General features: G+C 42.8%; 1 protein-coding gene across 3 annotated transcripts; it reads left to right on the top strand.

Annotated features, from left to right (window-relative positions):
* The first annotated feature begins 9,315 nt into the window (after nucleotides 1-9,315).
* On the top strand, nucleotides 9,316-21,237 carry NPL (N-acetylneuraminate pyruvate lyase). Of its 3 annotated transcripts, none has more exons than XM_062602402.1 (12): nucleotides 9,319-9,389; nucleotides 9,903-9,973; nucleotides 11,253-11,326; nucleotides 12,408-12,495; nucleotides 14,873-14,930; nucleotides 15,016-15,091; nucleotides 16,577-16,669; nucleotides 17,481-17,629; nucleotides 17,826-17,872; nucleotides 18,679-18,763; nucleotides 19,207-19,246; nucleotides 20,614-21,237. In XM_062602402.1, the coding sequence occupies exons 2-12, from the start codon at nucleotides 9,909-9,911 to the stop codon at nucleotides 20,763-20,765; spliced, it is 927 nt and encodes a 308-aa protein (XP_062458386.1). In that variant the 5' UTR covers nucleotides 9,319-9,389; nucleotides 9,903-9,908; the 3' UTR covers nucleotides 20,766-21,237. The 3 variants fall into 3 exon arrangements, with proteins under 3 accessions (XP_062458389.1, XP_062458386.1, XP_062458387.1); XM_062602403.1 differs by lacking the exon at nucleotides 9,319-9,389 and adding an exon at nucleotides 9,482-9,692 and having other exon boundaries at nucleotides 9,905-9,973; XM_062602405.1 differs by lacking the exon at nucleotides 17,826-17,872 and having other exon boundaries at nucleotides 9,316-9,389; nucleotides 20,614-20,774.
* Nucleotides 21,238-21,398: the final 161 nt, after the last annotated feature.

Genomic DNA, 21,398 nt, shown 5'->3' on the forward strand with positions numbered 1-21,398 from the left:
GAGGTCCCAGTAGTTTGCAGGACATATGACAGGGAAGTTCAACAGCATACAGCAATAATTAGGTCTCAAAGGTATCCTATGACATTTGTATTTAATGTCATAAATACATGTCTGGGACTTGGCTGGTATTTTCTAGAACAGCTGACAAAGCAGTGTTTTTCTGTACTGTTGCTTTAAACTCAGGGAATAGAAGTGAGAGCACAAGCACATCAAAGCATATGGTTTGTGGCTTTACTGTTTTCAGCAGGCACTTCTGCACAGAACACTGTGGTAAACTTGTATTGCAGTAATGGCTTTTCAGACTAACAGCTTCCATTGGATAAGTATAAGGACAAACCTGTGATATGATCACCTGTGACTTCCATTTGTTTACTTTATAGACCCTATCTATAACAAGCCCAGACAAGACCTTAAGCAGCATGCTATATAGGAAAAATGCTTACGTCTGCTCTGCGGCAACAAGACAACAGCTGCTGTCAAATCAATGCAATCTTCTTGTAAGTTCCTGTATCCCGATAGGCAAGCATAGACTACTTGCACAGAAAAGATGAACCTTTTCCACTGACCTGATTGTGTCAGAATTGGATAAGCATGGGAAAAAAAGTTTTGTTGCAGTATGGTTAATGATAACTTTGAGTCATGTTCTTGTAACTGACAAGTTTGTGGTGTAGTACGAAAAAAATGTGAGTGAGGGATGCATCTATCTCCAGTCTGGCCACTCGTGAGTTGTTCTAACAAGTGGTTTCAACCTGAATGCTCCAGTTTTGAATTTCTGCCTAAGCCTGTCAGAACATCAGTTAGCCTTGTGTTTGATAATTATCTTCATTTAAAAGAGCTGAGACTCTTCACATATAAATGGCATTTGCTTTTACAAACATTCACTTATCAGATGATGCAGAAACCCTCACTTCACAAGAAGGATGTTGAGCATGTGATGTTACTGTAAATAATAGTCCAGGGCAGCAAAAGCGCCTTTATATGTTGTTAGATGAACTGTGATTTCCTACATATTCATCTCCCAAAAGAAGCCTTCTATCTCCTTGCTCTAAAGAAAGAGAAGGCTTCTAGCAAATTCCATTTTATAGATATTGAAGGTGAGAGAGAATACACCACCTCTGCAAACACAACTCTGAAGAGGAAAGAGCCAGGCATCAATCATTTGAGAACATTATTCAAAGAGAGGGCTCAAAATAACAGCCTTAAGGAGAACTGATTGTTTGTTAATCAGTAGGAAAGCCCAGTATTTGAAGTCACCAACAATCCATATCACAAATAATGCTTTCTAGCAGTACAGAGAAACGAAATAGATAACAACTACACAACAGAAGTGTTAGCAGCAGACAGTCTCACCTGCCTAGACAGCCTCTCCAGATGAAGGTAGGAGTTCAGAATCAGTTTCAGCAAGAGTAATTTTTATACCTGTGTCTTCCAGCAGTCCCTTGGGCAGATACCCTCTGCCCTGTCTTTGTGGGCAGGAGCACAGTGGCTTCGCATTTTCTTTATTTGATCCACCTTCCTAGACTTTTAAGGGAACTTTTTCCTTCTCTTTTTCTTTGCTTGCTTTGACCCTCTTCTTCCCTTTCTCCTCTTCCCTCCCTCCTTTTCTGCCTCCCTCTTTCCCTCTCATTCTCATCTTTCTCTGGTCTGTCTATTTGCTGCATAGGATCACCCTTCTGCCCAGGGCCTGGGCTGAACTCCTGCCTCTGCTGAAGGATCATTATGAAATTATGAGAATAGCCCCATGAGTCTGGAAAAGGTATGGAGAAATTGCTCTAGAGATCCCAGGGTTTTCCTATGGAGTGCCAGGGACCTGAGAACATGTGCAGAGATGATGAAAACAAAGCCAGAGCATAAGGATCAATATCTTAAAGAAAATGTTCTCCTAAAATAATATTTTCCACTTTTCCCCAAAAGACATGAAAAGCTAACTGAAACTGAACTGGTGAGCTTCTTGCTATGGGTGTCTCTATTGTAATAGCTTTCCAGCAGGATGAGTTGAGGACCACTGTTGTACATACTGGGTAGTGTGAAGCACAGCTGGGTAATATGAATGTGAAGCCCTAGCAATCTCTTTGTGAACGTATTTGTCAGCACACAGGCATTGGTGATGCATGGCTGTAGGAAAGTATTCTCTTTGTGGCCTGTCAATCCAGCTAACCCCTAAGCACAAATCTATGTTATCCTAGTTGAGGGTTTGTTTCCTAAGCTTCTTCCTGATCTTACTTGCATGAGTATGGATCATATCAAAACTTCTCATATTTCGTAACAGTGGGGATTTTGGTAGTGGGTTTTGGAGGGCATTTTTGTTATTTACATCATGCATGTAAGGCCTCCAGAGTTTAAGAACCTGGTCTTTCTCATTTTTCAAGATGAGCCGATTCTGCAGCAGGTGGCACTGTTGGTTGTGTTCAGAGGTGAATTTTACTTTAATACAAAAGTCCCTCAAAATATCTCGTTGCCAATGACTTTAGCTCACTAATGGGTTCAGTGTACAGTGATTATTCCTTCTATTTCTAAACCCTTACACTTGAATATAGTCTAGTACCTATTACTTGACTGCTAATGGGAAGATTAAGCATCTAAGCACCTTAACATCTAAAATATTAATATCTTTGCATGTTAAACATATGCAGCAGACACACCAGTCTGAATGTCTGTGTAGGTCAGTTAAGAAAATCCTAAATTAGGAAAATCCTCTAGGTTATGCTCAGTTCTAAAAGAGTTAAACTGGCAAGCTTCCAGGCAGAACTGATAGCCAGCTGTCCTGGGTTCAGCAGTAGCAGTCATTTTTCTCCTTCTTGGTAGCTGGTGCAGTGCAGTGTTTTGACTTTCGGCTTGGATTATTTTCCTCCCTTTCTCAAAGACTTCTTCCGCTGTGTGGCCCCACACAATAATGTTTCAAGCTCAAATCTAAAATCTGAGAGGCCAGTATTACTTTTGATTTTTGCACCTTTAGACTTAGGACAAAGAAAATGAGGTAGATGCTCTACGTATAATGACATCACGTCAGCTTCTCAGTTGGTGTATTTTGAATACCAGCTAGCCAAGACAGTATTTAACAGAATTTCACCACTTTCACAGGTGTTTTCTTTTTTGATTTCTGCCATCATTCAGGCTTGGATACTTCGTATTTGTTCTTGGGTCTGTCTTTGAAGTAAAATTATATCTGGATAAGTTTATTTATGGCTGACAGAAAATGCGCTCATGATAATTTGATAAATGGGAAAGCACAGATGTTAGAATTGTGTATACATAGTGAGAAATGTGATTTGGGGAAAGTAGAAGTAAAGGATGAGGGTGGTAAATTGTAGTCAGTGTAGAAACTGTTGGAAGTGTTAACACAGCAAAAACAAAGTCTGGTGGAAACTTGCAGGGCCTTTTGGCTTTAGTAGTTAAGTTACCTCAGCAAATCAGTTATTTTAATAATGTAACTGATGGAGTTCTTAATAGATACTTGAGTCCACTATGTTGGCACGTGGCAACAAAGAAGTGTTTTTCCCTATTTGAAATTACCTTTGTTTTTGGCTGGAGTAGAGTTAATTTTCTTCATAGTAAGTACTATAGGGAGATGTTTTGGATTTGTGCTGGAAACAGCATTGATAACACAGGGATGCTTTAGTATTGTTGAGCAGTGGTTGCACAGAGTCAAGGCCTTTTCTGCTTCTTACCCCACCCCACCAGCAAGTAGTCTGGGGGTGCACAAGGATTTGGGAGGGGACACAGCTGGGTCAGCTGACCCTAACTGACCCAAGGGAGATCCCATACTGTAGGACGCCATGCTCAGTGTATAAAGCTGGGGAAGAAGGTAAAAGGAGATGTTTGGAGCAATGGCATTTGTCTTCCCAAGTAACCATTACATGTGATGTAGCTCTGCTTCACTGGAGATGGCTGAACACCTGCCTGCTGATGGGAAGTTGTGAATCAATCCATTGTTTTGCTGTGCTTGCATGTGTGCCTTTTGCATTACTTATTAAACTGTCTTTATCTCAACCTGTGAATTTTCTCACTTTTATTCTCTCCCCCATCTCACCAGGGGGTAGTGAGTGAGATTGCCTGGTGCTTAGTTGCTGGCTGGGGTTAAACCATGACAACCTTATAGAGTTATTTAGTTAAGCTTTTGACATTCATATTTATTTTCCTTACAGAAAAATTGTGTAATTGTATAAAACTGTATTTGTATTCCTATACGTACTTGTTTTGGAAAAATAGCTACTGATTTTTGTTCCTCTTTTCACTGGTGTTATTATCCTCTGATCTTTGGCACCACTGACACTTTAGTGCTTATTTCACTGGTAAGTAGAAGGCGCTTTTCCGGTTACTGCACAGGATGCTGCAGCTGCAGTCTAAAGTCTTCCTCTGCCTTGCCCAAAATTTACAATGCAGATTTTGGAGTGAATGTGAGTTCATGTACTCAGAATCTCCTGAATATAAATTTCCACAGTCATTTAAGCCTTCCTAAACTGTGGTTTGTTTGGGTTTTTTTTTCCATTGGAAGGATATATCTGGCATTAAACGTGCACATGAAATGAGTAAAAAGGAGAGAAAGTATTTTAAATAGCAATGATAAACTCATTTCTTTTTTCTCTCATCTTTAAAAGTGAACTCACACGTCATTGCACTGCTGATTGCATGTGGCATGCTAGCACTCAGGACATTAGCGTAAGGGGATGTGCAGGTATTCACTTGCTGATGACTGTAGGAGGAATGAAGAGTTAATAATTAGCTACTGTATTACGTAGTACTGCTGTCCTTCAGAACTCTATGGAATAATTTGTGTATTGGTTTTGGTTAAAACACAGTTCTTTTTCCTTCTGGTAATTACATAGGGACTTATCGGTGTAAATATCAGAGAGTTTTAGAATCTTTACCATCTTTATCCTCATTGCATTCCTTCCAAAGGTAAGCAAAGACTGCCCTGGAACACAAAACCTCACCCAAGGACTGGGGGAGAGGGCCAGATGTAGTGAGGACACTTGGAAACACTGATGGTGGTTTCAAGAGATATGGAAAGACAGTCCTAACCCTGAACCAGCACTGAACTGGGGAGGTGATGGGCTGGGGCAACCCTCAAATTTCTTGTACTCCCTCTAGGCAGCTCTAAACCACTGTATGTCTATTCTAAATTGCCCTATAAGTCCTATAATCAGCTCTAAAGAGCTGTAAGGACCTCTGTATTGCTACTGTGAGGCAGTTGCCTCAAACCACATGTAATTTACATGAGTCCAAGAGGTCTCTAAAACTCTTCTAATCAGCTCTAAACTGCCACTAAATGGCTCTAAACATCCCTAAGGATTTATTACCACCTTTAAAATGCCTTTAAACTTCCTGTAAAGAGCTCTGGAGAATTCACAAATAACTCCAAATTCCTCCAGAACTCCTCAAAAGCACATAAAAAACAGTTCTGAAAAGCTGTAATACACTTTAAAGAGTGCTAGGGTCCTCTTAACGGCACTAACATCTTTCTAAACCTCCTCTAAGGAGCTTTCAGACTCATCTGATCTTATCTAGAACATCTCTCTCTCTATTGATCCTTGAATTTCCTGTGGTCTTCTTAAATTCCTCTAAGGATCGCTAGAACTGCTTGAATATACTTTGAGTGCTCCAAACCTCTCTAAAATACTACCAGACAGCTACAAAATGCCCCTGATGAGCTCTTAAAGAGCTATTATTAAACCCCATAAATTACACCTTTATAAATAATTTAACTGATTCTAAAACACTCTAGGGTGCCACTAAACCTATCTGAACTCCTTTAAAAAGCTCCTTTAAAAGAATAAAATGCACTATACTGTTCTACAACCTGAGTAGCAATAAAATGCTTCAAAAGATCTCAAACCCTGCTCAGTCTCCTTGCAACTGCTCTAGAACTCCTTCCTGTAGTTCTCAAAGTCCTGTTCAGAGAAACAGCTGCTGAAACTTCTTTAAAGTCCTCTAAGACTAAACAGCACTAAGCAGCTCCACACTGCTCTAAATTGATCTAACTTCTCTAAACGGCCTATTAACAGTTTCTAAGCAACTCTAAAGTCCTATGAAATGTGCCAAAACTCCTGTAAAGCACTCTGAAGAACTGTAAAACTCTTTTACCTTTTCTAAAGCTCTTCTAAAAACCTCGGAGCACCACTAAATTGATCTACACCTCCTCTATGCTGCTACTAACAGTACTAATTTGTCTCTAAATATATCTCAAATGCCTTTAACTCTCTAGTGTACCATCTGTAACTCCTACAAACTGTTCTAAGCAGCTGCAAACCACTTCAAGCTACTGTAAAACTTTTCTCATGCTGTCAACAGCATGAAGCTGCTCTAAAACTCTCTTAAGATACTCAGAACTTTTGAACTCTCTCTGAATGGCTCTGCAGAGCACTGCAGAATTATCTCTGAACTTCCTGAAATAACGCTGCTCTTTTGGGGCCAGTACTGTCTAGCCTTTTCATTAATGACCTAATGATGGAGCAGAGAACACCCTCAGCAGAGAGACCTTGACAGGCTGGAGCAATGGGCTGACAGGGACCTCATGATCTTCAACAAGGGGAAGTGCAATGTCCTGCAGCAGGGGAGGAATAAGGCCAGGCACAAGCAGAGACTGGGGGCCACCCAGCTGGAAAGCAGCTGGGCTGAAGAGGATCTGGGGATCCTGGTGGACAAGCAGAACATCTGCCCCTGCAGTATCCTGCATTAGGAAGAGAGTTGCCAACAGGTCGAGGAAGGTCATCTTTCCCCTCTGCTCAGCACTGGTGGGATGCATCTGGAGCATTGGGCTCCCCAGTAGAGGGAAGACACGGGCTTACTAGAGTGAGTCCAGTGAGCAGCCTCAAAGATGATCATGGGATTGAAGAATCTATATAACAAGGAGAGACTGAGAGAGCTGGGGCTGTTTAGCCTGCAGAAAAATTACCCATAGTAATGGAAGAGCACTGAGAATACAGGATTTCTGGAAGAATGAGATGAGCCTCAGAGAAAAGAAAAATACATGTGCTTTGTAAGAGCCTTTTAATAAAGCCAGACCCCAGAGAGAGTGATCTCTGCGTGTGAATAGCCCACAGTGAGCATATTTTGAAGTGGAGGAGGATTACCACAAACCCAAACTCCTGAGTTTATTATGCTGAGCACATGAAAAATGTGATCCCAGAGCACACAACACCAGATTGTTCTCTCTACTGCAGGCACTGGAGACTCAAAATGTGCTCTAATGGAATATCTTAAAGTGCACACTCAAGGCATAATGTTTTATTGAACCTGCTATATGAATGGCTGTAGAAAACCCAAATAATTTTCCTCAGGCAGCAGTTCAAGCCCACAGGAGAGCTGCAAGCTACAGTCATTGTGTGTATTTAGAAAAGACCTACTGATACCTTTTTGGTGTTCAGTAGTCTATGTGGCCTTTCGTAGACTCTTTTCTTCTGAGTTTGTTAAATGTCAGCCACAAATCAGTGCAGGGCACTACCTTGTCTTAAGAGATGCTGGTGGTCTGCTGGTCACAGCTACTGCAAGAAGATTTGAATTCCAGACCAGCTGTGGTCCTGGTGGGATGGAGGACTGTGCTGTGCATAGCTGCCTTTCTGCCATGGCCCCCAGACTCTGCCCTGCATGTGGTACACATCTAGTAAAACCACATGTCAGAGAAGAAAATGGGAGCCACATGGGTTGCACATGAGGAGCGGTTTTGCTTGCCCATAAGCCACCGTTTTCTGCTCACTTGTCATAGCCTGACCTCCATTTGCCTTTCTCACACCGTGATACGGACCCTCCCAGCTCCCCATGCTGCATGTTGCAGCACCATGGCACTGCAGTTGGCATTGGGATGCTTTCACCATCACAGTGAAACAAGAAATGGGTGGAAGATGAGGAAAGAGCAGCCAAAGCCTTTCCTGGTTGAAGCCTTCGTGGTGTTCTGCAGGCCCCATACCATGAGCCGTACCCATGCTGTAGTGGTGTACCACACAAGGCCAAAATGGAGCAGGTCTTCTCCTTAACTTCTGATTTCTATGTATCTCATGGCTTTTAGTTTATGGCATCATTTTTCCGTTCATATGTTATATGTTTACACGTTATTGGTTTGGGTTTCTCCTATCCAAATAGTGACAATGCATAAAAGAACTGCAAATTAGAGGCACTGAGTAACAGGAAGTCCCCACCACAGCAGGCATCTGTCAGAGGCTATTGAGCTTACAGTTAGATAACCATGGCAAGGAACAGAAGAGCTAAATACGACCTCTATTTTAAAAGGGGGGCTAAAGCACAGAGGTCAATGGCTGGTTTATTTCATCAGCGCATGAGATTTTGTTTTATGGTAATGATAATATTTTGATGCTTACCCTTAAATTACTGAGCTGTAGTTTTTGGTTTCAACTGCAGTTGCACCTTTGTTTTGTCTGAGAACAGAGAAAAGATGAAATCTGACTAATTTGTTTAGTAAAAAATAATCTTTCAATTAGAGATGCTGTTAATCGCAGTTCCCAAGCTTTTGACATGGCATTTGGTGCTTGTTTCCTTTACAACAAGGCGGAGCGGGTTTACTTCCTAATTTACCACGATGAGCCTTTTGAAATCCCTCTCATTCAGTGGCACTGAACTGCAGAAAATGTGGTTTTCTCTCTACTGTACCCTGCAGTGGATGCGTCTCTCTAGCAGACAGGTCCAGGAAGGCATTTGGTGCTGCTGATCAAAGCGGTGGCATGATCTTCCTTCTTTGTGCAGCTCCAGAGTTTCTGTGTAGGCAACCTAAGGGGAGCCCAGCCTGAGTCACTTCAGGCAACCACGCTTCTAGTTTGCAGCCAGGCTTCCCTCAGTGCTTTCAGCCATCATCAGGAAGATATCCTCTTCCTTTATTTTCAACGGTGGCTCGTACCTGGGCAGAAATCCGTGCTGAAATTCATAGATCTGTTAACTAACTCCCCCCCCCCCGATCTCCTGCCCTGGTGCTCAGCAGGGCTGCCGCCCATCTGGACTAGAACAGGTACCGTTCCTGCAGCAAAGCATTCCTTAAAGCCCGGTGTCTCTTCAGACATGCAGCCAGCCCTCTTCCTTCTCCGCTCTGTAGTTTATTTATTTTCAAAAGTTTGTTTGTTTGTTTGTTTGTTTTTGGGGGGGTGTTTTGTTTTGTTTTAATTTTGAAAATAGCCTTTAATAATCCAAACAAGCCTTTGCTTTTAAACAGTACTGTAGAGTGTGGGCTATGGGAGACTGCGGGGACTGCGGCTGCTTCAGTGGGTCACCGGAGGCAGCCGGACAGAAAGCAGAAGGCTGCTCCATGCTCCAGCCCGGCGGCAGTCCCCGGCTCAGCCCGGGAGAGCTGCTGAGGGCCGGGGCAGGGCAGGGCCAGGCCGGGCCGAGGGCGGAGCGAGGCCGCCCCGGAGTAGCTGGCGGGGCTGGCCAGCCGCCGGCAAGGGAGAAGAGGCGAGGTAAAGTGAGCGAAGGGGGTTGGGGTTGTGAGGTGCCTGGGGTCGCCGTCGCTGCCCCGCGGGGTGGCCTCACCCCGCGCTCCCCGGGGGCCAGAGCCGCCGCCGCCGCCCGGTCTGACCGGTCTCCGCTCGGCACGGTGCTGACTGCAGGCCTGGTGTCCCTGTGGTCCGCCGGGGAGCCCGTGTGGCGCCGCCTTTCTCGGGGGAAGGGTCTTGACCCGGTGTGCTGCAAACCTGTTTTTCCTCCCAGGCTGACAGACGTCCCCACCAGCCTAGTGTAGGAAAGGAAAGGTAAAATAGGAGTCTTTGCAATGTAACTGCAGCCGGTGCTCCCAGCCCTGTCCTGGGATGGTGCTGGCTGCAGTAAGCTGCTCTTCCACAAGAAAAAGGCGATTCTAACTTAAACTAACAGCCTTGCAAAGTCCACTTCTTCTGGACTTTGCCTGTCCAGTTTTGCTTTTAATGGAAGTTGAACAATAATTTTATCTTTCTTTTCCAAACAGCTCAATGACACCCAGAAAGAAGTTAGAGGGTCTTGTAGCTGCTACAGTCACTCCAATGACTCCTGATGGGTGAGCTGTCAAAGTTGCACTGATTGCTGTTACCTTAGACCCTTGTTTTCCTTCCATTTTATTTGGAACTGATCACTTCCGATGTTGTTTTGTGGTGGTGGTGGGGTGGGTTTGGTTTCTGTTTTTTTTGTTGTTGTTTTGAGGGTTTGTGGTTGGTTGGTTTTGGTTTTGTGTGTGTGCTTCTGTTTTTTGTGGGGTTGTTTTGGTTTTATGTTTTGGTTTGGTTTGTTGGTTTTTTTATTAGATCTCAGATGGAGGAACTGTTAGGTTGGTCCCATTAGGACTAGAGTGGGACCCCCAATGTCCTCCCTACTTTGTAGTAGCCATGGACCCTAAGCTTCTCTTGTGGGGGATGTGTCAAGATCTGTGTGTTTTTGAGGGAGACAGTAGAGATTTGCTAGTACAGTCCTCTGAAAGTGAGTCTTTATTTTTTCAAAGCATGGTACTATCTCAGGCAGTCCATTTGCACTGCAGTCACTGCTTCGTTTCTTGCTTTAAAGGAAATTATTTCTGATTTACTTTTTTATTACAACTCATATTTATTGCAGCATGGTATTTGGAGAGTAACCTGGGCCCTCTGACTGGAATGAATGACCTTTGTAAGATATGTTTTGGGGAATCAGCTATGAAATTTTGGGTGATGTGTGAACCCCAGTCAAGGCCCCAGAATTGACTTCCAGACTATAGGGTTTATCTGCATGTTTGACAAATGAAAATAAGAATGAAATACTATACACTGATAAACACAATAAGTTTGTTGCGCAGAGAAGATAAACATAGAATTCAATTTCCCCTGTTTGTCAAGGAAGTCTGTTGCTTTCCTTATTATTTAATGAGAGAGAGAGGTCAAAGTCATGTCCAGCAGATGCCATTTCACTGTGTCCAGCAGTTACAGCAGACTTTAAGTATTTGCCAGCACTTGCACAAATATCTTCATGCTCTCAAGAGGACTTTGGTTTCGCTCAACAGTAGAAAAGGTTTGAGTGACTCCTGTTCTGTCCTGTCTCTTCAAAAAAAGCTCTGTGATGAGCTTGCAGTAATTACCAATTGAGATAAAAGATTGTAACAACAAATTACTTGTCAGGAGGAAGAGAAACTGGAAGAAAATATTCGGAATTGAGCTGTTACTTGAAATGTTAAATACATGCTGAGGGTATTGTACCTTGGAGTAATCTTTGTGTGTACAAATGCAAGGCTTCAAAAATGTGTGCCCTTAATCACTAAGTTTAAGATATCTGTGGCTGGAGACTTACAATTGCTGCGGTTCCTTTAATTTCAGACAAATTAACCTTTCAGTGATTCATCAATACATAGATTATCTGGTAAGCGAGCAGAACGTGAAGAACGTTTTTGGTAAGTGTTTTTTTGACAGAAACTGTGTTACACCCCTTTTGCTTGGATGGGAATCCTGTGATATCTTATCCGATAAGAGCTGTAGTGGGAGGGACTGTGGATGTGCGATCATCCTAAACATTTATATTCAACAGTGGAGAGAGTACAAGTGCCACTTAAGGTATCTGCTTTTGCTCACACCATATTTCTGAGTGGGATGCCTTCATTGATCCCAGAGATGAATGGATAATTCTGTGTTGGCAGAGAAGACTCAACTGAATGATTCTTCCCTTTGCCTGGGAAAGAAGCATCTGATTAAAAAACACCATCTCAGGAATCCAGAGAATTCCACAAGCTCATCAAAGCCAGATGGGCTTCTTTAGGAGACCTGTGGTGCACCAGGCAATACTGAGGTGGCTGCTGCTCCATCTCTCTGCTCTGCTTCCGTTTTGGAGACTGCTGCAGGGGCAGCAGGGATGGCTGGGTAGAGAATACAGCATTTCTAAACCACTTCTATTCACAGCCTGTCATAGTAAAGTATGTTGAAAGTGATATGATTTTGGTTCAAAACTTCAGTGGAAAGACTGCCGAGATGCAGAGCAGAGGGTGGCAGAATACAGCTATCCCAGTTTAATCTGCTGTTTGTGACTGAACATACTGACATTTCATTGTTTTCAAGGGGTGCTTTAGCCTAGGTAGAACATGTAGTTCCACTCACAGCAATGACACCAAATTTCATGTAAGGCTGCTTCCTTGAGGTGGAGTAGAGACAGTCACTTTGCTTGGCTAGGTGGGCATCCCTTGATCAGGGGTGTCCCAGCCTGACTCACTGCTGAGAGAAGGAGGTAGTGTCTCCTGGGGAGGAGGTGCTGGGAGGGCAGTTTCCCAGTTTCAGCAGCTGATTCTGCCTCCTCTGTCCCAAAATTGCCAATCCTGAAACACCCAGATTTCCAACACAAGCAGATGCTGGTGTGGACCACTGCTATCTTAAAATGAGTTGGGGGGGAAAGTTTTCTGTTTAATATAAAAAGTGTCAGTTCTTGTCTTCAGTAAAACCAATGCATGTAGGCCAAGCCTAAGCAAGTGTGTTGTGTTGAAACAGTGAACGGCACAACAGGAGAAGGACTGTCCCTTAGCATCCAGGAGAGGAAGCAGCTGGCAGAAGAATGGATATGCCAAGGAAAAAACAAGTGAGTAGCTGAGAGGAAGCAGGGGATTCTGGATGTCATGTTATGATATAGACATGCCTGACTGCAAAGCCAAATTTGCTGATGACTTTTGAGGGGTTTTTTAGGATTTTGTTGTGGGGCTTTGCTCCCCAGCTCTTTTATCACAGAAGTCTGTGTTTTTGTCACTGCCAGTTAGCTCATGTCCATTTTTGCTGCTTAGAGAGCTTGTAAGAGTCGTTCTCTTTGGTACACTGTGTGGTAAGGGGACAAAAAAGGTCTGCCTATTTATGCCCTGTGAGCATTTCTAAACCTTTTAATATATTGAATCTTTTGAACCTGTCTTCTGTCACTTCATTGCTGCTGCCACCTTAGTTGCTATGTCAGAGGATGTGAAGAAAAGGAAGTGTTTTGGGTGAGAAGGCTTTGCCAAGCCATTATCCATCATCTTTGAGAAGTCATGGCAGTCTGGTGAAGCTCCTGCTGATGGGAAAAGGGGGAATATAAACCACATTTTTAAAAAAGGGAAAAAAGGAAGACCCAGGGAGCTACAGACTGGTCAGTCTCATCTTGGTGCCTGGCAAGATCATGGAGTGGATCCTCCTGGAAACCACTAAGGCACATGGACTATAAAGGGGTGATTGGTGACAGCCAACATGCCTTCACTTAAGGGTAAATCATGCCTGGCAAATCTGGTGGCCTTCTACGATGGGACCATGGCACTGGTGGATAAGGGAAAAGCAACTAATGTCATCTACCTGGACTTGTGCAAGGCATTTGACACTGTCCCACATTAAATCCTTGTATATAAATTGGAGAGGTGTGGAACTGACGGATGTACCAATCAGTGGATAAGGAATGGCTGCACGGTTGCACTCAGAGAGTTGGTCAACAGTCCAAGTGGAGACTGGTGATGAGTGGTGTCCCTCAGGGGCTGGTATTGAGATCAGTTCCACCTCTTTTGTTGGCAGCATGGACAGTGGGACTGAGACACCCTCAGCAAGTTTGCCAACAGCACCAAGCTGTGTGGTGTGGTTGACATGCTTATGGGAAGGGATGCCATCCAAACAGACTTTGTCAGGCTCAAGAGCTGGGCCTGTGTGAACCTCATGAAGTTCAACAAGGCCAAGTGGAAGGTCCTGCACCTGAGTCAGGGCAATCACAAGCACAGCTACAAGCTGGGCAGAGAATAGATTGAGAGCAGCTCTGAGGAGCAGGACTTGCCGAGAAGCTCCACATGAGCCAGCAGTGTGTGCTTGCAGCCTGAAGCCAGAAAGCCAACCTGTGCTGGGCTGCACCAAAGGGAGCATGACCAGCAGGTTGAGGGTGGGGATTCTCCCTCTCTGCTCTCATGATACCCCCACCTGCAGTACTGCATTCAGCTCTGGGGCCCCCAACACAAGAGAGACGTGGACCTGCTTGAGGGAGTCCAGAGGAGGACCATGACATGTTCCAAGGGCTGGAACACCTCTCCTGTGAGGCTGAGAGTTAGGTTTGTACATTCTGGAGAAGAGAAGGCTCAGGAGAGACCTTATGTCATCCAGTACCTAAACAGAGCCTACAAGAAATCTGGAGAGGGACTTTTTATAAGGGCATGTAGTGATAGGACAAGGGGGAGTGGCTTTAAACTGCAAGAGGGCAGATTTAGATTTGAAATTAGTGAGAAATTCCTTACTATGAAGGTGGTGAGACACTGGAACAGGTTGTCCAGAGAAACTGTGGCTGCCCCATCCCTGGAAGTGTTAAAGGCCAGGCTAGATGGGGCTTTGAGCTACTAGGTCTAGTAGAAGGTGTCCCTGCCTGTGGCAGAGGGATTGGAACTGGATAAGATTTAAGGTCCTTTCCAACTCTAACCATTCTATGATTCTATGATTATGTGATAGTGAGCAGAAATATATTGGTGTGAAGGCTCACGGTCTATATGGATATAAAGGAGTAACACAGCAATGTGACTGATGGACTGGAACGTGAGAGGGTCCCTTGGTAGGAGCAAACAGTAAAAAGGTGCTGCTGTGAGGTTGATCTCTTCTGGTAGTTCTGCAGAGAAGTAGGTTTAGAAAGCAAAGATATGCTTTAATATCCTTTCATTTTCTGGCTTCCCATTAAATAATTAATGTCTTAATTTTAACTTCCTAATAAAATGCTAAGATTTGTCCCTCCTGACAGCCTTGCAAATATGACAGCAGGGAGTCACACAATTCGTATTTGCAAATGTGTTTTCTTTTTTCCACTACCAGCTGCTTGCTACTGTGTGTCTGCTTGTCAGGTCAATACAGGTTCAAATAATTTTAGGTTTAACCAGTGTTCTGTGGCTCCCTGGTTTGAAGCGAGTCAATTTAGCAGACTGGTATTTTTCACGATCATTTCCTAAACCTTTCAAATTTGTTTTGTTTTTGTGCAGATTGGATCATGTGATCATTCATGTTGGAGCACTGAGTCTGCCAGAGTCCCAAGAGCTGGTGTGTATGTGATTCCTTTTCACTATGTGTGTAATAAATGTAAAGCAGATGTACCTTCAGATACCTTCCATGCTCTCTTTTACAGGCAAGACATGCAGCAGCCATAGGTGCTAGTGGTATTGCTGTAATAGCCCCATTCTTCTTCAAACCCACAAACAAAGGTGAGTAGATGCTATTGCCAGACCTACTGAGGCCTTTTATGTTGCCCTCCAAACCTTTATCATAAATAAAGTATTAATGCCATCTTCTTTCTTTGGAAAATATTCTGGTGATAGTATTTGCACACCTGTGATGTCTGGTGCCATGCAAAAGCAAAACCTAGAAGAAGCATTTTTTAAGGATGGGAGATACCAGAATTCTCCCAGTAAGAAGGGGGAAGGAATGTCTTTTGTTAGCCTCTTGTGAAAAGAAGAGCTGCTTATGGGAAAGAGCAGTTAATTAATCTGTCTTCTGAATAGATAGTATGTAGCTTATGCTTGATCTGGGCCACACAAGGAAGCAGTAGCTTCCTTGCTTACCCTTGCAGGACACTGACCAAGTTGATAAACTGCTGATGCACAGGCATGCCTTGTGTTACTGAGGTGATGGTTCTGTGCACCTGAGGTTACCTCAGAACTTAAATTGTTTTGCTTTTAATAGTATAAGCATAGCATAAAATAACCACATGAAGTGGAAGTTTGCAACAGAAATGTAAAAAAGCAGTCTGAATTAATTATTAATGGAAATGTTCATATGAAAGCACCAGACAAAAACAGAGTCTATTGCCACAATGGCTGGTATTGACAGCCAAGGACACAGTCAGTGGCAGTCGAATGGTGAGCACAGAGGAACATCACAGAGATCAGCAGAAGACCTTGCTGATAGTAGTAGGATAGCCATGAGGTTTCAGCATGTTGGTTTTTGCCATTTCTCTTCCTGCTAAGCCAATAGGAAGGTTGCCTAAGGATACAGTGAACAAGATTATTAGGAAGGATATCAGTGGTAATCACAGAATAGTTGAGATTGGAAGGGACCATTGGGAGTCATCTAGTCCAACCTCCCTGTTCAAGTAGGGTCAACTAGAGCACATTACTTAGGATTGTGTCCAGTTGGTTATTCCTTCCCGGGTGCGGGACCCTGTATTTGTCTCTGCTGAATTTCAAAAGGTTCCTGTCTGCCCATCTCTCCAGCCTGTCTAGATCCTTCTGAATAAATAATAACTCTTTCATTCCTGAAATGGTACAAAAAAGTTGTCCAAAACCTATTATCATCGAGCAGTAGCTCAGGGAGGTAGATGTAAACTTGATCCCTTGTTCTCTTGTGTCCTTGCACACAAATGATCTCAGTGACCACTTTGGCACACAGGTCTTCCATGTGTGAGAGAACATGCATGAGTTCCATCTGTAAGAGAATGAGTGTGAGTTACTGAAATCAGTTTGGTTTAAAATAAATACCATCTTTGCTTTCCCTAAGGTCTTTCACTGAATTTTGTTAAATTTATTTTTTTATGATGTGTGAAGGTTTTTAAAATCACTGTTTATGGTACATAAGCTATAGATGGCCTCTGCACAGGCACTGGCTGCTGTGACTCTGAACTGTCTTTCACTACACTGAAAGATAGGATAGTCTCCTTCTCTTACGAGGTTACTTGATTTGTTTTCTTCCAGACGAGCTGATTGCTTTCTTACAGAAGGTTGCATCTGAAGCCCCTGCGGTTCCATTTTATTACTATCACATTCCTCATCTGACAGGTGTGAAGAGTAAGTACTGCTTAGTCAGCTCTTCCTGAGCCTGTAGGCTCATAGAAACCTGAGTAATTCCAGTCGGTGGTGTGATGATTCTACCAGCCTAAAGTAGGTGTGTGGTCTCTACTGCCATCGCAAGCTGTAGTGGAAAGGATCCTTTAGAAAAATGGAAGGTGAATTCAAGACTGGAAAATAAATTGAATTCCTCTTCATTGAAAACAAGTCACGGCTTATGAATACTGAGCACCTGGGATGGAGGAGGTGATGCTGACCATGGCTTTGCAATTAGTGTGAACCAGCATAGGTAATTGCCTTGGATAACCATAGGTAAAGTCCAACTTTTTGCAAGATACTGACCACCATCTCTTGGTGTACACTGACTGCATAGTCATGTTTGCTTGTAAATCACTTATGAAACCACAATGCTTCTCGAGTCTTATTTAGCAGAGGAATGAAGAAGAAAATACAGATCTTTGGTTATTTGCTGTAGACAGTATGTTATGTGGTGTTTCTGGATGTACGGATTTATATTTATTCTTAATTATGTTATTGCCAGTTCATTGCTAAACTTTCATTTACCCAGCTTTTTCCCATTCTGAGCTGGTAAAAGGACTGCTTGAAAGAATGTGGAAAGATGTATTTTGTATAACTCTGGGAAGCAATCACACTGAAGTTGTTTTACTCATTGTTTTAAAGCTATATAGTTTACTAGGCTTAGGCCAAAAGTGAACAACTTATAAAGTACTAAGTATTCCTCTTGGGGACAAGGCAGGGAGATCTCCCAGATCAGGGCTGTTTCTTCACATGAGATTGCTGTTTTGCACAGTTCATGTTGAAGAGTTGCTGGATGGAATAAAAAAGCGGATCCCCACCTTCCAGGGCGTGAAGTTCAGTGACACGGACCTCTTGGACCTTGCTCAGTGTATAAACAAGAATGAGAGCGAACAGTTTGCATTTCTTTATGGGGTGGATGAGGTAAGAGGCACTTAAAAATAATTTCTTCTAAGGCATTCGTTTGCTTTAGCCTCGGAGAAAAAAGTAACCCTGGTCATTCAGTGCCAGCATTTTTGCTGCTTCTTTCCACACCTCCCACCCCCACACCCCCCTTTTTTCTTTTTCTTTCATTATGTGAAGTAAACAATTTTTTTTTCTCCCCCCACCCCCAAACTAGCAACTGTTGAGTGCGCTGGCAGTAGGGGCAAATGGAGCAGTTGGAAGGTCAGTATGGCTTGGACTCCTTCCCCTTGACACACACACTATATTGCTCTATCTTCCATTGTCTACATGGTGTTTCTCTGTCTTCTGTCACCACAGCAGAGGAGTTTACATAGTAGGGCTGTACAGTCAGTAACAAGCAGGTAGATAAGCTAGCTGCAGTGCTAGTGATGGGATGGTTATATAACCTGGGATCCTGGATTATGTTCATTTGGGTGACTAGTGCTGTAGTCCATAAGCTGACCCAAAGGTTTCAACATATTTCTTTATCCTCACAGCAACTTTTTGAAACAGGGAAACACTTTTATCTCATTATATGGGTAAGGAACTAAAAGCCAGAGAGGTTAAAATCATTAGTTCACATGAGAAGTCTGTGAGGAAAAGGGCTCTACTGAATTCATTTTCTGATTTGTCTTCTGCCTCTCACACCAGGCTGCTTAGATGTATTAATGTGGAATATCTGTGTTCTAGTTTAGATGAACAAGCAACTGGAAAATTAAGTGATTGACTTCCCATATTGTATCTTTTAATTTTTTTCATTTTGAAAAGCAGTTCCATTTGGAAAGAACTGGGATGAGAAACCTACTCTCTAGACTCTTGTGTAGGGTTTGACATACTTCAGATGCTTGACAGTAGAAACCACATTGCATGAATCTGTCATAATAATAGCATTCCAGTAGTGTCAACAGCTTACTGATTTTCTTTAATGGTTCTAAGCTCTTCCTTTGCATTTACCAATTCTATTTTTGACTTGGGTTTTGTTGTGGTTTTTATTTTGGTTGTTTGTTTGTTGTTTTTTTTTTTGGCAGTACATTCAACTATTTGGGACAAAAAACCAATCTGATGTTGCAAGCCTTTGCAAAGCCAGACCTTGCATTAGCACAGAAGTATCAGGTATAGTATCTACACTGTGCCCACTAGGAGCAGTCTTCTTTCTCCTCTAGCTTTACTGGGGCTGTTTTCCAGGTGGTTTGTACCCTGAGGTAGCTTTATCAAAGCAAGCTTCTTTCAGCTCCAACCCCCCCTGCTTGTTATTCATCTCTCCTCACCTTTTTGAACAGTCCTTACTAACTTTTAACCAAGATCTGCCTTACTTATCATTCAACTCTCTAATCTCATACATGCAGATTGAGCAATGGCCTGGCTTTTTAGCTTGGTGCCTCCCTCCCTCCCTTATCTTAATAGAATTCAATTAGTATTTTCCATAGACTGGCCAAGTGGCCAAGGGCTTTCCTCAAATCTGTGCAACAAATGTATAAGATGTAATTATCATAATAGTTCTGGATGCTTTTATATCTTAAAATGTTAAGGCATTAATAAACAACTGTCTTTTCTAGTTTCTCACTGCAGAATTTCTCAACTTTGTCATCAAACTAGGTAAGTCCTACATTGCCTGTTTCCCTTGTTACATATAAAAATGCAGGCTTGGTGCTCCCAAAACTCTCATGTTGCTGTATCCTCAGAACTTCCTTCCCAAAAGATTTCACAGTGAAAAAAGCGTGTCTGCTACTTCCTGAGTTAGTAGCAGCTGGGATCTCAACAGAGGGAGCTGACCAAGCATCCCTGACAGACTCCACTCTCACTTCCTTCCTTCTTCTGTGAAACCTCATAGCTTTAAAACTGTGACTCAGATTTACCCTTTTTTCTTATCCTAAGTCTTTCTGTGGGTTGTTTTTTTCTTTTGCTCTGTCTCCAAAAGCTCATTTCTAGTTTTGTTTCTACATTTTTCTGAAATGGTGGTGCTCCAATATAAAAACAGCTCTGAGAATTGTCTCTCCTGCCTTACTATAATTTAAGAGTAACTGTTCAAGGCTGTACAAGGCCAAAACATTTTAAAATGGAATGAGTTTTAGAAACAAAGCCAAGTTTTAAGAGAAAAAAGCAATTAAAATCAAACACATCAGTAGTGTGGGGACACTGAATTGGACATTTAATGGTTATCACTTAATGAGGGAAACTGTTCACTGTGGTTTTGCTATGCATATGCAAACTCCAGTGAATCTAGCTGAGCTTTAGTGCTTGGTTTTATTTCTTGAGTTTAAAGTCAGAGGAAACGCTTCATTATTTAGCCTTATAAACAGAAGCAAATGCTGAATTTCCAGAGGTACATAAGGACACTTGAACTATGGACAGAGAGGACTCCTGAAGTTGCCCATGGTGATTTAAGCTGGTACCCAGTGTCATGGGTCACATGCCAGCAGGATGTTACTACCCCCAGAGCTTGGCTTTATGTGTGTCTGCATCAGGGGATAGCTATGAGGCTGCAGACACCGGGTTGCCATGAAGACAAACTGGCTGGGGTAGCTCAGCCTACCAACAAAGGTAAATTTGAAGTGGCCTGATTTTTGCTTGTTTACCTCTGGAAGACTCGTATGATCTTTTCTATTGTCAGGGCTGCATGGCAATACATTTTGGCAACGAGAAAGGAACACACATACAGCCCTGGTTATCTGTAAAAAGACACAGTAGTTTGGAAAGTGCATGTCTAAGAATGTACTCTGCTTGGTATCTTTAGGAAGGAAACAATAATGGTATAATATATAAATAAATCTAGTAAGTAGGTGTAATTTTTGCTTTAATGTCTTTCCTGTCTATAAGCACTATCACCTCTTCTTAGTTACACTGTCTACATTTCTGAGAATTACACAGGAACTCTATGCTGCTGCTTTTTTTTGACACCTGCATAGAAACTGCTTTAAGCAAAATGATCTGTAAATGTCCTGATTTTGCTTTTGTCCACTCAGGTTTTGGTGTTGCACAGACTAAAGCTGTAATGACTTTTGTTTCTGGCATTCCCATGGGACCTCCACGGCTTCCACTTGTCAGTGCCTCTGAGGAGTTCATCATCAAGGCCAAAGCCAAACTGGATAGCATTGTGTGGCCTGATGGTGACTGATACTCAGTTCCATGTCAATCTGGAAATGGAGGCTCCTTTTCTGCAATTCACTCTCACACAGCACACTGCCCAGGTGATTGACTGTGATTTCTTTCAGGGAACTGGCAATGTGCCTGAGCCCCATTTGGTTAGGGCTAGCTTTGTTGGTGCACATGTAGTTAGTTGCCTTTTTTACTCTGCTCCTGGAGATCTGCACATTCCAGGACTAGCTGGTATCTTTTAATAAAAAAAAGGCAGACTTTTCCCCAGTTAGAAGATACTGACCCCTTTTGTCTAGAAAGGAGGGAGATCTGTCTCCACTCTCCCTCCAGCTAGATAATGTTTTGTCTTCCCCCTTTGTGAGCCCTACACCTTCGGTTTAAGCAGTGGTATGACATCATCTGGTTGCTCAGGGCAGTATCTTGCTGTTTGTCAGAATCACTGGGACACTGACTGTGCATGTAAAATTCTGGTTTTGTCTTTTCTCATTGTGTTTATGCACCTTTACTTAATGCAAAATAAAAAAAAAACCAACCAACCCTTTGCAACAGTTCTCATCTAATAAGCAGGTATTTCTCCATCTTTTTCCTTACAATGAAAATAAACCCACAATTGAGCTCTACATCTCTTTATTGCAGTGCAGAATGCAGTCTT

The sequence above is a fragment of the Pezoporus occidentalis genome, unplaced genomic scaffold (assembly GCF_034315485.1).
Source record: "Pezoporus occidentalis ecotype Australia unplaced genomic scaffold, CSIRO_AGI_Poc_V1 ctg76, whole genome shotgun sequence".
Taxonomy (NCBI): domain Eukaryota; kingdom Metazoa; phylum Chordata; class Aves; order Psittaciformes; family Psittacidae; genus Pezoporus; species Pezoporus occidentalis.